This window comes from Astatotilapia calliptera, unplaced genomic scaffold (assembly GCF_900246225.1).
Source record: "Astatotilapia calliptera unplaced genomic scaffold, fAstCal1.2 U_scaffold_41, whole genome shotgun sequence".
NCBI classification, from domain to species: domain Eukaryota; kingdom Metazoa; phylum Chordata; class Actinopteri; order Cichliformes; family Cichlidae; genus Astatotilapia; species Astatotilapia calliptera.
Window position 1 is genome coordinate 36,078 of NW_020535780.1, and position 12,219 is coordinate 48,296.

Genomic DNA, 12,219 nt, shown 5'->3' on the forward strand with positions numbered 1-12,219 from the left:
AGAGAAAGCCAGTGTAACAATCTTCCTTGTCTCACATTTGCAAAACTATACCAATTCTGTCAATCAGGCAAAACAACATGATGATATTTCGCTTGGCTTAAATCTTTCTGAACTCTGAATTTCGGTAAACCAAACAATAAATCAGTTGCTTGACTTTTCCAAATCTACACCTTATAATAGTGCTATGTCCCATTAAAACATTTAATGAAGTTACTTTGTTTTGACAAGTATTTTAATTTTTTCATTTGGATACTATGGGTGCTCCATAGCATAGCGGTTGATTTCCATTTGGAGACACAAATTCCTGTTGTGTTTGTGTCATGAAGGCCATCCGGATTACAATTCTCCCAAATCAAACATATAGAGCTACCCACTGTGTTAACCACTTGTGGCAGCTCTAAGTAGCTTAATTTTGGTGTATGCTCAGTATACACTCAGCAATATGATGTTAAAACCACTGACAGCTGAAGAAATCTATAAGATAGATGTCACAATGCAGTGCTCTGGTCCAAACTGCTGAAATGCACCAAAACAAGTTTGAAATAGAGGTTGCTTTAATATTGAGGCTGGATATGCAATAGTTAATGAACAGTAACCAGACTGTACAATTAATAGTGTGCTCTTTTAAAAATAATACAAAGAAAAGGTTAAGGCTTTCATTTGGTGTGCTTTGATAGGCATAAATGTGGCCTTACTACTGAATAGTTTTTTAACTTACTTGAAATAATTATGTAACAACAGCAACAAAAATATAATACATCAAAACAAAACAGAATAACCCAATGCCTTCAGTTAATTGCAAATGTGATTTGCATTATTTTAAACAAGGCCAGTGTTTTGGGTTTCTATTGTAAAGATGCAGAGTTTTTTTTTTTATTTCTATTAAGATTTACACAAAAATATGAGAGCTTAATCATCTGCTGCAGGTGATGCTTGGCAAGCTTCTAGTGTTAACAGAAGACACTGGAAATGGTATAATTTTCTTGCAGTAACATTTGTTTGATGATGTTTTCATCTAGTTTTACACCATCTCTTGTGTCTTCCCTACACTAGCAGAATGAGTGTTAGCCTTCAGAGTGTGGGGTCGGCCCAGTCCCAGTGCATCCATTCTTGCTTTGTACAGTTGTTCTGGGTCCCACTGCAGGCACAGTGAACAGGGGCATGAAGTAGGGTGGTGCATTATGCTTACAGAGGGGTAGAGTGCTACTGTTGTTGGAGGCAGCTCCCCAGGCCTTTTGTTGAATTGGGAGAGATGGAATGCATCTGCTGAACTCATTGGTGCACTGTATGGGCTGTGAGATGATGTAGTTGAAGAGAGAACCAGGGGAGCATAGGGGTGGAGCGGGAGGTGTGGAAGGTGGGTTTGGATGAAGGTGTATGGTAAGATGGAGGAAGGAGATGTGCTGCCCATCAGAAGCCCCCCCAGCGGGTCAATAAATGGGTGAGGCCAAGGCAAGGAGTGTCTTTGGCGTTTATCCTTCATTCTCCTGTTTTGGAACCATACCTAGAAGGATGAAGTGAATTATTCAGTTCAATTACATTTTATTTATATGGTGCTTTTTCACAACAACACTTCTCTCAAAGAACTTTTTGTAAAGACTAGAAAAATTAAGAGAGGGCCCTAGGAGGACAACTGTGAATCCCTTCTTTTCGTTTAAAAAACATTAAGGTTTAACAAAAACATCTAAAAAAATTTTGAGACATTTCACAGCTTGCCTGTGACACTAAAGGTAAAGCCAATGGATCACAACATTTCTATACCTAGAGAGGAGCTGCTACAATTTCTATAAACATGAAAATATAAATGCAGGGGTCTCACTAACACTTTGAATCAGATTACATAACACATCACTTAATTTTCTTTTAATTACTACTTTTCTCTATGTCAAAGCTCAGAATGACAAGTTACCTTAGGCTACGTCCATACCTACCCGGGTATTTCTGAAAACGCAGATTTTTCTATGCGTTTGCACCTTCTGTCCACACGCAAACGGCGTTTTCGGTCACTGAAAACGGAGATTTTTAAAAACGCCTGCCAGGGTGGATATTTTCTAAAACTCAGTTTTTGCATTTAAGTGTGGACGAGAAAAACGGAGAAAACGCAGCATCAAAGGTGTGCGCCTTTTTTGACGTCACACTGTGCGCCAGGTTATTGTTTCGGTGAAATGAATTTCTACAATACTGTTACTGTTAATTGTACTCTGTGCAGTGTTTAAATGCTTACATATACACACACAGTTACTGTCCCTCCACACATACCACTCGTGTCTGCTTCTATGCCCCAACTTTGTTTACTATTTCCCACTGAGGCTTCTAGACTTCTGATTGGCCAACATTTCTACACGGATAGGAATATAGCGCCACCTGCTGCTTTGGCATGTTCCTAGCATCGTTTTCCTTCATTTCTGACTTTTACGTGTGGACGGGATTTAAAAAAAAAAAAAAAAAAGAAAACGGAAAATCTCCGTTTTCAAAAATACCCGTGTACGTGTGGACGTAGCCTTAGACACTGTCCAGTTCTCAACTATTTTACCAGCCCATAGAATATTGCAGAAGGCTGTGCTTCTAAAATGTCAGATGCCTGTGAAATTTTAAGGCTTTTTCTTATATTCCTGATCTTTCTTTAAGAAAGACTGCTACTGGTTGGCAAAAGGTTAGTGTATTTATTGTGTATTATATGTGCTGCCTTGGGTGCAGTGAACATCTCCATTAAATGTAGAGGCCCTAAACTTATCACTACTCAATCTACCATAACAACCAATGTCCTTTCCAAGGTGTGTCCAGTGATACCATCCTAGGTGGCAACATTCAAGTAATAGCCACATGAGTGTAATCAATAATAATGACCCAACAATACACTAATCACATAAGATTCTACATAATGGGCACTTTTACTTTCCGAATTTGTAAGTATATTTTGATGCAAAAGGTTTAGTACAATTACTGAAATAGTATTATCACTTTACCTTAAGTAAACAGTTGAATTTTTTCTTTCACCAGTTTGCAAAACAGTTCATTCAATACATAACCACCCCAGGATCCTGCTTAGGGCCCACGGCTGCCCTTATAACCCGAGAATATACCTCTGATGAAATATAGTGTTAATAGCCACCTTCTTGTGACTGTTTAACTAGATTGTCAATGTTAAGATGATTGAAGCAAGATAAAAAAGGATATCCTGTTTCACAATACAAACCAGTCTAAAGAGTATTTTTGAGTCACCCAGTGGACCTGAAACATCTTTGAGCACCAGTGGTTTCTTGCATTTGCAAATTTATTTCCGGTATACACGTATAGCTAGGTCTGTGATGTCACTCTATAGCCACCAACAGCTGGATTAACAGCCATTAATCTGTTTGTTATATAATTTACATTCACCTTTCATAACGTGTTTAATTTTCTTAGGAAAAGTAAGATTCCCCATATTTTTAGTTTATTTCTGTTATACAACTGTAGCATAGACCGAACAAAAATACAGCTTATTTGTTAAATATGGCTTTGGCGTGGCCCTTTATTTTCACTGACTGCAGTTAAACACGGTACCTTTATTGTAGTCTCCGGTAAATTGAGCGCAGTAGCCAGTTCGCAGCGCCGGGGTCTGGATACATAGTTTTCCTTGCCATATTCCTGCTCCAGACGAGACAGCTGCTCCCGCGTGAACGCCGTCCGATGCCGTCGGCTTTGGTCCAACAGGGTGCTCTGTGAGTCTTGCTGCTCTTTACCGGTGGAACTGTGCACTCCAGCCACCGGATTCTGTCTGCCCTGTGCTACTGAAATGAGACATTTAGATACAGACGCACAGTCGGACACTTTACAGTAAGGATAGTAATAACTTACCTGTTAATTCCCAAATGGGTCTAATAAATCGCTGCAGAACCCTCACCGTTAACTTTTTGTTTTAGGGGTCCTGGAAAACCCAGTCTCCTTTTAAAAGCTCAGAGACAGAATTATTAACTTATTTGCTTGTAATAATTAACACGGACTTCTCGTGCTTTTATGAGAATTACTGTTAACCTGGTTTTGGGCTGATATGGTTTCAGAGAATCCCACATTCTGATTGGGGCGTGAACTCCATCTGCAGCATATTAAACAATATTTACTAACCACATTTATCCTAAAAGCTCTTAAGGAAGGTCAAACTGTCTGAAGTCTAACTGACCTAAACACGCGATCCATTGACTCCTGCATGCAGAGTTCGGTCAGGTATATAGAAAACTATTTTACGAGGAAGTTTTGCAATTGTTATCATCTTAAAAGGACAGTTTGGGTGTAACGAAGTAAAACCAAGTGTTAAATTATGGATATATAATTTTAAAATCTATTTTAAAGGGAAGTTACTTACGCATCGGTTGTTGTTTTGTTCACCGTGTAAAATAAAAATCTCTTTAGGTGCTCCTTCAGATCAACCCTAGCAACAAATGCTACTTGCAGCCCGAAACCACACTTACACACAGGTCTGTTTAGATAGAGCTAGATGATGAGGTGTTTCAGTCGTCTCATCTGCCCCACCCCTCACCCACCGCAGAACATCTATGATCCCCGGGGCAGCGCTCCTCTCCTCCCTTATCCCAGGCGCTCCAGACGGGCGCCGGCGTGTGCGTCGGCTCGCGGAGGCGCCGCGGCCCGGAGAGGTGTTAACGGTGTTTAGGGGTAAACCCTTTGTTCTCCGTCTCAGCCTTTGTACTTTTGTTATGGAGAATTAAAGAGAAGAGACAGCAGCCAGACCCTCATTGTTCTCCAGCGTTTGATGTTTCTGTGTTTGGAAGTAAATCATTACAGGCCTAATGGCTCCAAATTGGCCAAGGTGGCACACTGGAAATAGATTATTACTATAGATAATATCAACTATTGGTGTTAAAGATGCAGTTTTGATTTAGTTGCTTGAAACATCACAATATTCCATAAACACTTTTAACACAAATACGCACAGCTGCAGTTTCATATACCAGCATATGAAATTGTAATACGCATATTACTCTCTGTATTGAAATAACAAAGAAAAAAAGCTTTATCTTTCCTGCGAAAAATAAACCAAACATTCCAATCTTGGCTAATCGCCGATTAATTCATTTATTATGCTAATAAATATCATATTTATTTATCAGCGGAGGTCAGAGACTCTCAGATGCTAGGGAGGGTAAGATAAATATGTTGCAAATTGTGCAAAATCTGAAACTGGATTTTTACATTTTAACTTTTAATCTTTTTGGCACATTCACGTTTTAAATTTACAGTTATAGACCACAATGTGTAGATTGATATTATACTGAGCTGCAAAATTGCAAGTCAGATTTTACTCATATTTATTTCTTTATTTAATTAGTAATACTTACAACCACAACTTCTCAAAGTAGTGAATGCGAGCACTCTACTGCGCCCTCTCAAGTCACAAATTCACACATTGAACGCTTTGACTTTTCCAACATGGTGGGGGTGGGAGGCGGTCAGCCAATCAGAATGCAACTAGCTATACACCATAAATACACTGATCAGTGTGCTGCAATGGCAAAAGGGTTAGCTGCGATATTTGACAATCCTTCAGTTCACATCCCAGCAGCAGTCTTCTCACTAATTTTATCCCACAGTTGGAGCTAAAAGAAGACTTTCTTTCTCAACCACAGCACTGTCACTCAGGAACATCAGTACAACACACTTTAAGTCACACTAAACCAGAGCCTTCCTATAATTCCCTCGAAGCACAGGCAGACGCAAGTGGTTTTCTGTCACTGGTTTATTTGAAGACTTCTCTCCAAAGCCACCGTGAAAACTATACAGCATTAACAAAATAAAACTCAGCATAAGACACAGCAGTAAAACACTGTACAACAAACACGATAAATAAATAAATACCTCGTTGGCTGCATGCTGCAAAAAGGGAATTAGCCGCCGTTCTTCTGAGGTTTCCTTTAACCGTGTGTAGTCAAAGTCCACTTAACATGTCTTTCAATAAAAACCATCCTTTCTGCGCGCTTACAGGTGTTTTTCTTCGTTCTACCCAAAGAGGAAACTAGCGCAACTTGTAAGCGAACTTGACTTTCAAAATAAAAGCACCAAAACGTTGACTACAAAAAACAAACAAAGTAATGTACAGCTTAAATAATTTACAATCATGACATGGATCTTGACGAGATAAAGAAATAATCCAAATTATATACAATGTCATCATGCCAACAGTTACACTCCCACCAAATCACACAAATCTTTACGTGGGATTTCCCTAATGAAATAGTCTCTCCAAACAAGCATTTCTACTTATCACCAAAGACTTCTCGTTATCAACCCTTTGTCAGGTAACTTCCAGCAAATAACCATTTAGTCTGCTTCTAAGAGAGTAACCACTCTTTGAACAGGTCTCTCAAGAACAACAGTTTTAGCTGTGTGGCTCCCTCCTTTGTCATGTGTATCACTGACGTGCAACTTTATTCTCCTCACTCGATTATCTGATCCTGGATAAACTTCTGTGACTCTAGCCATCTTCCACTCATTGCGTGGTGCCAGATCATCTTGTAGAAGGACAATGTCGTCAACCTTGATGTTCCTTCTGTTCTTCCGCCACTTTTGTCGCTCTTGTAAATTTAGAAGATATTCTTTCTTCCATCGAGTCCAAAACATATTAGCCAAACACTGCACTCGACGCCATCTTTTCCTAAGATAAACATCTTCTTTGACAAACTCTCCAGGCGGGGGCAGAATGATCTTGGACTTCATTGTTAAGATGTGGTTTGGAGTCAATGGTTCAAGGCCTGATGGATCATTCAAATGTTCAGTCGTGAGTGGTCTGCTGTTGATGATAGCCATGACCTCATACAGAAAGGTTCTCAAGGAGGTGCAGTCAAGCCTTTGAGATGACTGATCGAGAATAGCGGTAAGAACACTTCTTATAGTCCTTATTTGACGCTCCCAGACACCTCCCCTATGGCTTGCTGTTGGAGGGTTCATGAGAAATTCACATCCTAGAATCTTAGCCTTTTCTTGATCCATTCCCTTCATTAACTCCATGAACTCTCTCCTAGCACCAACAAAATTTGTTCCTTGGTCGGATCTTAGCTGTCGAACATTTCCTCTTATGGCTATGAATGCCCTTAAAGCATTGAGAAATGCATCAGTTGTCATGTCATCAACCACTTCTATATGTATGGCTCTTGAACATAGACAGGTAAACAAAAGACCATATCTTTTGAGAGTCTTTCTTCCTTCCTTAACATAGATTGGACCAAAGCAGTCCATGCCAACGTAGGTAAAAGGCGGTGTTGTTTCTGTCCTATCTTGTGGCAAGTCACCCATTTTTTGCTCTTCAGTGGATCTTCTGTACTTCCTGCAGGTCACACATTTAAAAATATGTGATGAAACTGCACCGCTACATCCCAGGATCCACCAACCATTTGCTCTCAGTTCGTTCATTGTCATTCCACGTCCTTGATGATGGATTCTTTCGTGAAAATGCTTGATTAGTAAAACTGCTACGTGGCTATTTTTTGGCAGAATTGCTGGGTGCTTCACATGAGGGTGCAACGTGGCTTGACTTAAACGTCCTCCCACTCTTAAGATCCCTTCTTCATCCAAGAAAGGATTTAACTTGCACAGTGGACTGTTTTCAACTATTGTCTTTAGCTCCAAGCTCTTTATCTCATCTGAGAATGCTTCTTCCTGAACCAACTTGACAATCACAAGTTCTGCTTCTTTTCTCTCCTCTAGACTTGTGCTATCACTTGTTCTTTGCTGAATACCTTTGTGCATTCTGATGTATCTTTTCAGTCTGGCAACTGCTCTCGATAACCTTGACCAGTCAGAGAATTTCTTGAAGTTATCCAACAATGATTTGTCTTCCTTTGACTTTGTGTTACACACAATCAGCTTGCGGAGTTCAGGATCATCCTCCTTGATTTCACCCACCTTGCATTGTCTGCCAGGAAGTTCTTTTTGCCAAAGAAATGTTGGGCCGGTAAACCAATTTGAGGTCCTAAGCCGCTCTGCAGTCAAACCTCGAGAAGAATGATCAGCTGGATTATCTTCTGAAGCGACATAACCCCATTGTTCAGGGTTTGTACTTGACTTGATCCTCTGTATGCGATTTGCTACATATACCTGAAACCTTCTGGCGTCGTTGTTTATGTAGCCAAGAACAACAGTGGAATCTGTCCAGAAGAATTCCTGAAGATCCTGGATTTCCAGTTCACTGCGAAGCATGTCGCTGGTTCGGGCTGCAACAACTGCTGCAGTGAGTTCCAGTCTTGGTATCGTAGTAACACTGATTGGGGAAACTCTGGATTTTCCCATTACCAAAGAGCAATGTACTTCATCAGATTCACTGATGGCTCGCAGGTAAGTACATACACCATATCCTGAGAAACTGGCATCTGAAAAATGGTGAAGTTCATACCTTTTGACATTACCAAAATCAGAAGGTAAGAAGGATCTTTTGACTTGCATGTTAGTCAGGTTGGGAAGGTCTCTAATCCAGGACTCCCACTGAGGTTTTAGGATTTCTGGAAGCTCCTCATCCCAGCCAATCCTTTCTTTACACATTTGCTGGAGCATTTGTTTCCCTACAAGGACGAAGGGTGCGATGAATCCCAAGGGGTCATATATAGAGGCCACAGTAGAGAGCACACCTCTTCTTGTTAGTGGATTGGATTTCACTTGAACTCTGAACTTGAATGAGTCAGACGTGACGCACCACTCTACTCCAAGAGCTCTTTCCATATGTGGTAAGTCCAAAGCCATGTTCAAATCCTTGATTGTGGCACGCTCTTCTTGTGGAATGGTTGCCATGACATTCTCGCTGTTGGAAACAAACTTATGCAGTCTCAATCGTCCGATACTACAAAGCTCTCGTGATTCCTTGACAAGCTGGATGGCTTCCTTCTCAGTCGGAACACTTGCCAATCCATCATCTACGTAGAAATTCCTTTGGATGAAATGTATTGTTTCTTCGTTGAACTGACCTTGCCCTTGAGTTGCCAGATGTTTTAGGCCAAAATTGGCACAGCCAGGCGATGAGGCCGCTCCAAACAAATGAACCTTCATTCTGTAAACTGATGGTGAGGTTTCCAAGTTGCCATTCTCCCACCATAGGAATCTCAAATAATCTTGATCTTCCCTTTTGACATGAAACTGGTGGAACATTCTCTCAATGTCACACATGATTGCAACAGAACCTTTTCGAAAGCGACAAAGGACACCCACCAATGTGTTCGTTAAATCTGGACCAGTGAGTAGATGGTCGTTGAGAGATGTTTCTTGGAATTTGGCAGAGCAGTCAAATACCACACGTATTTTCCCTGGTTTCTGTGGATGATAAACCCCATGATGTGGAATATACCAAGCCAATTTCTCATCATTTTCTTCATCAGGGACCTTCTCTGCATCACCACATGAAATGATGTCATTCATGAAGCTTACGTAGTCTCTGTAGTACTGTTGGTCTTTCTTTAGTCTCCTTTCCAGGCACTTCAAGCGATGTATGGCACATATCTTGTTGTTGGGTAATTTAGGCCTGTCTTCTTTGAATGGCAGTGGCATTTCAAAGTGACCTGTATCATTTTGCACAATGTTTTTTCTCAACTTTGTCAGGAACTTGAGATCATCTTGAGACACAAAATCATCTCCAGTTCTTTCTGAGAAGTCTGATTCCAAGACCCTTATGATGTCTGAAGGAGTTACTTCCTTCACTTTGGTTTGGCTCACATAATGCACTACCCTTTTGAGGTTGACAGAAGACTCAACATCTGGTATCACTTGTCTCACTACTATGCGATGACTGATTCCGATTGCGTCCCCATAATCAACACAGGGGTTTCCATTACCAACAATACTCCATCCAAGGTCTGTACGTTGTGCATAAGGCTCGTTCTCTTTGCCAGACACAACTTCTCTCGGAAGCAGGGCTTGTGAACAGTCATATCCGATAAGCAGACCCACGTCACAGTCCTGCAGAGGTGCAATTTCTGACTGTAAGTGTACTAGATGGGGCCACACTTCTGCAGTTTCATTGGTTGGGATGTGAGTTCTGTTAGCTGGGATGAAATCACGCGTGTACACTGGTGGTAAGGAGATTCTCTTGTTGGAGTAAAAGCCACGGACTTGTAGGTTACTTACTCTTAGAGAACTCACCACTGTAGTTCTTGACGTCATGTTAGAAAGCTTAAGCTTGACTTGCTCTCCATTTGTCTGTAAGGTTTCTGCTGCTTCACTCAACACAAATGTTGTGTCACTCTGCGAGTCCAATAAAGCATACACAAGGACTTCTTGTGCTGGTTGTGTTGTGCAGGAAAGCCACACTGGAACTATTGCCGCTGTTTGCATTTTAGCTCCATGAAGCATTACTGTATTTGAAGTAGCAGTTCTGGTCATTTCGTAATCCTGTGCTAGTTGTACTTCTTCATGAACCTCACTCGAAGTTTCATGATTCCGATTTTGCTTGGCCTGTGGTGGTTTTTGCTTCTCTTTGGTTCGTTCTTCGTGCAAACAAGTAGGATGACGCTTCTGGCACTTGTCACAAACACTCCTACTGATGCAACTCTTTGAGTGATGACCGTACTTCAGACAACCAAAGCACAACTTTTCCATTTGAATGAATTTAATTCTATCATTAACGGCTTTCTCCCCGAACTTCCTGCATTGGTGCAATGTATGCCCAGTCCTTTTGCAGAAAAGACATGTATCAGCATATTTTTCACTGGAACTTGTGATGAGTGTCTTTGCTGCAAAGTTGAAATGTCTTGAGGATTTGGTTTTTTCAGTTTCATCTTGTTTCAGTGCCTGCAGCGATGTGAGAGGGTTGCAAGCAATTTTCACCTCTCTTGTCAAGAACTTCACAAATTGGCTGAAGGAGGGAAATTGATTAGTCGCTTCTTCTATTTCAATAACTTGTCTATTCCATCTTGCTGTTAGCCAATCTGGTAATTTTGACAAAATTTTTCTGTTTTCATTACAGTCATTCAAGATTTCCAGTGCCTTAATATGGACCATGGCGGCTTCACAACTACGGAGAAAGTCAGAAAACTCTCTGAGTTCAAAGCTGTCCTTGGAGCCTATCTTGGGCCATGTCTGAAGCTTATCTCTATATGCCTTTGCAATCGTGAATGGGTTTCCGTATCTTTCCTCCAAAATCTCAACTGCGGCAGCATAGGCTGATTCAGTTCCAAGAAGGAAATAGCCATCGATTGCTTTCTTAGCTTGTCCACTTACATACCGGCGAAGGTAGTAGATTTTCTCCTTATCTTGAATGCTCTTCTGGTCAATCAGCGTTTCAAAGGAGATTTTCCAATCACTGTATTTCAATGGATCCCCACTGAATACTGTAGGTTCAGGAATTGGAATTCGGTTGGCACTTAAAGCTCCTGCCAGCACTTTGACAAGTTCTGCAGTACTGTCATTTGAAGAAGTGGTCACAACTTGTGGTGCAGGAGGCATACACTGGGGCAAAGAGCCTGTGGAAGCACAAAGTTTATTATCCACTACAACCTCAGGTTGCAGTACGTCCTTTTGCTCTTCCTCTTTGTCATTCTCTTGATTGTACACCAGCATTCTCGCCCTTGCTGCACTGAGATCCTTCATTGCCTCCAGATGCTGTAATTTTCTCCGCTTTTCCTCCAGAGTCCTTTGTAGAGCTATGTGCTCTTCCTCTAGTTGAGCCTTAATTTTAGCTTCTTCTTCCTCTCTCTGCATTCTTCGTTTTACCTCTTCTGCCTCTCTTTCTAACCGACGTTTTACTGCTGCTGCCTCCTGCTCAGCTATCTTTTTCTTAGCTTCGGCTTCTAGACGCTCGATCTCTAACTGTTCTTTTTCTTGTTCTTGTAACACTTTAAGAACAGCCTGACTTGCAGCAACATCAGCAGCAGCATCTTGTCGCCTTGCAGAAGACCTGCTTGAAAGTACTGAGGTGCCTTTCAAAATGGAAGCAACAGAACCTGAATTGCAGGTGCTTGAATTAAAGAGAGAGCCTGCTTCTGGCCAGTCTTGCTCCTCCTTTTCTGGAGACCTTCCATGCAACCTACTTGAGGCTCTGGATGCAACAAATGTAGAAATCTCTACACACCGATCCACTCTACGACGCGTGACCTGGTCTGGAGCAGAGATCTTTCGTAGCTCTTCATAGACACGCTGGACATCTGCAGAAAGACCTGTGACATCACTTATAATGTCATTAAGCAAGTCCTCAGATAAGGTCTCTGTTGTCTGTGATAAGGATTGTCTTGCAGATTTAACTTGTGTTTT

The 12,219-nt window shown here is 41.2% G+C and overlaps 2 protein-coding genes across 2 annotated transcripts; both read right to left on the minus strand.

Moving 5' to 3' along the window:
- Positions 1-570: 570 nt before the first annotated feature.
- On the minus strand, positions 571-4,346 carry eve1 (even-skipped-like1). Its single transcript, XM_026161184.1, has 3 exons — positions 4,343-4,346; positions 3,544-3,770; positions 571-1,504 (listed from the first exon to the last, which is right to left on the minus strand). The coding sequence occupies exons 1-3, from the start codon at positions 4,344-4,346 to the stop codon at positions 1,022-1,024; spliced, it is 714 nt and encodes a 237-aa protein (XP_026016969.1). The 3' UTR covers positions 571-1,021.
- A 1,345-nt stretch (positions 4,347-5,691) lies between these two features.
- Positions 5,692-10,606, minus strand: LOC113018131 (uncharacterized). The gene is made up of 2 exons (XM_026161187.1): positions 5,851-10,606; positions 5,692-5,767 (listed from the first exon to the last, which is right to left on the minus strand). The coding sequence occupies exon 1, from the start codon at positions 10,567-10,569 to the stop codon at positions 6,313-6,315; it is 4,257 nt and encodes a 1,418-aa protein (XP_026016972.1). The 5' UTR covers positions 10,570-10,606; the 3' UTR covers positions 5,692-5,767; positions 5,851-6,312.
- Between the last annotated feature and the right edge of the window lie 1,613 nt (positions 10,607-12,219).

Coding starts and splice junctions, on each gene's coding strand:
- eve1 (XM_026161184.1), bottom strand. Junction 1,505..3,543: donor TACCGGAGACTACAATAAAG/GTACCGTGTTTA, acceptor TCATCCTTCTAG/GTATGGTTCCAAAACAGGAG.
- LOC113018131 (XM_026161187.1), bottom strand. CDS start 10,569: ATGGAAAAGTTGTGCTTTGGTTGTCTGAAGTACGGTCATCACTCAAAG.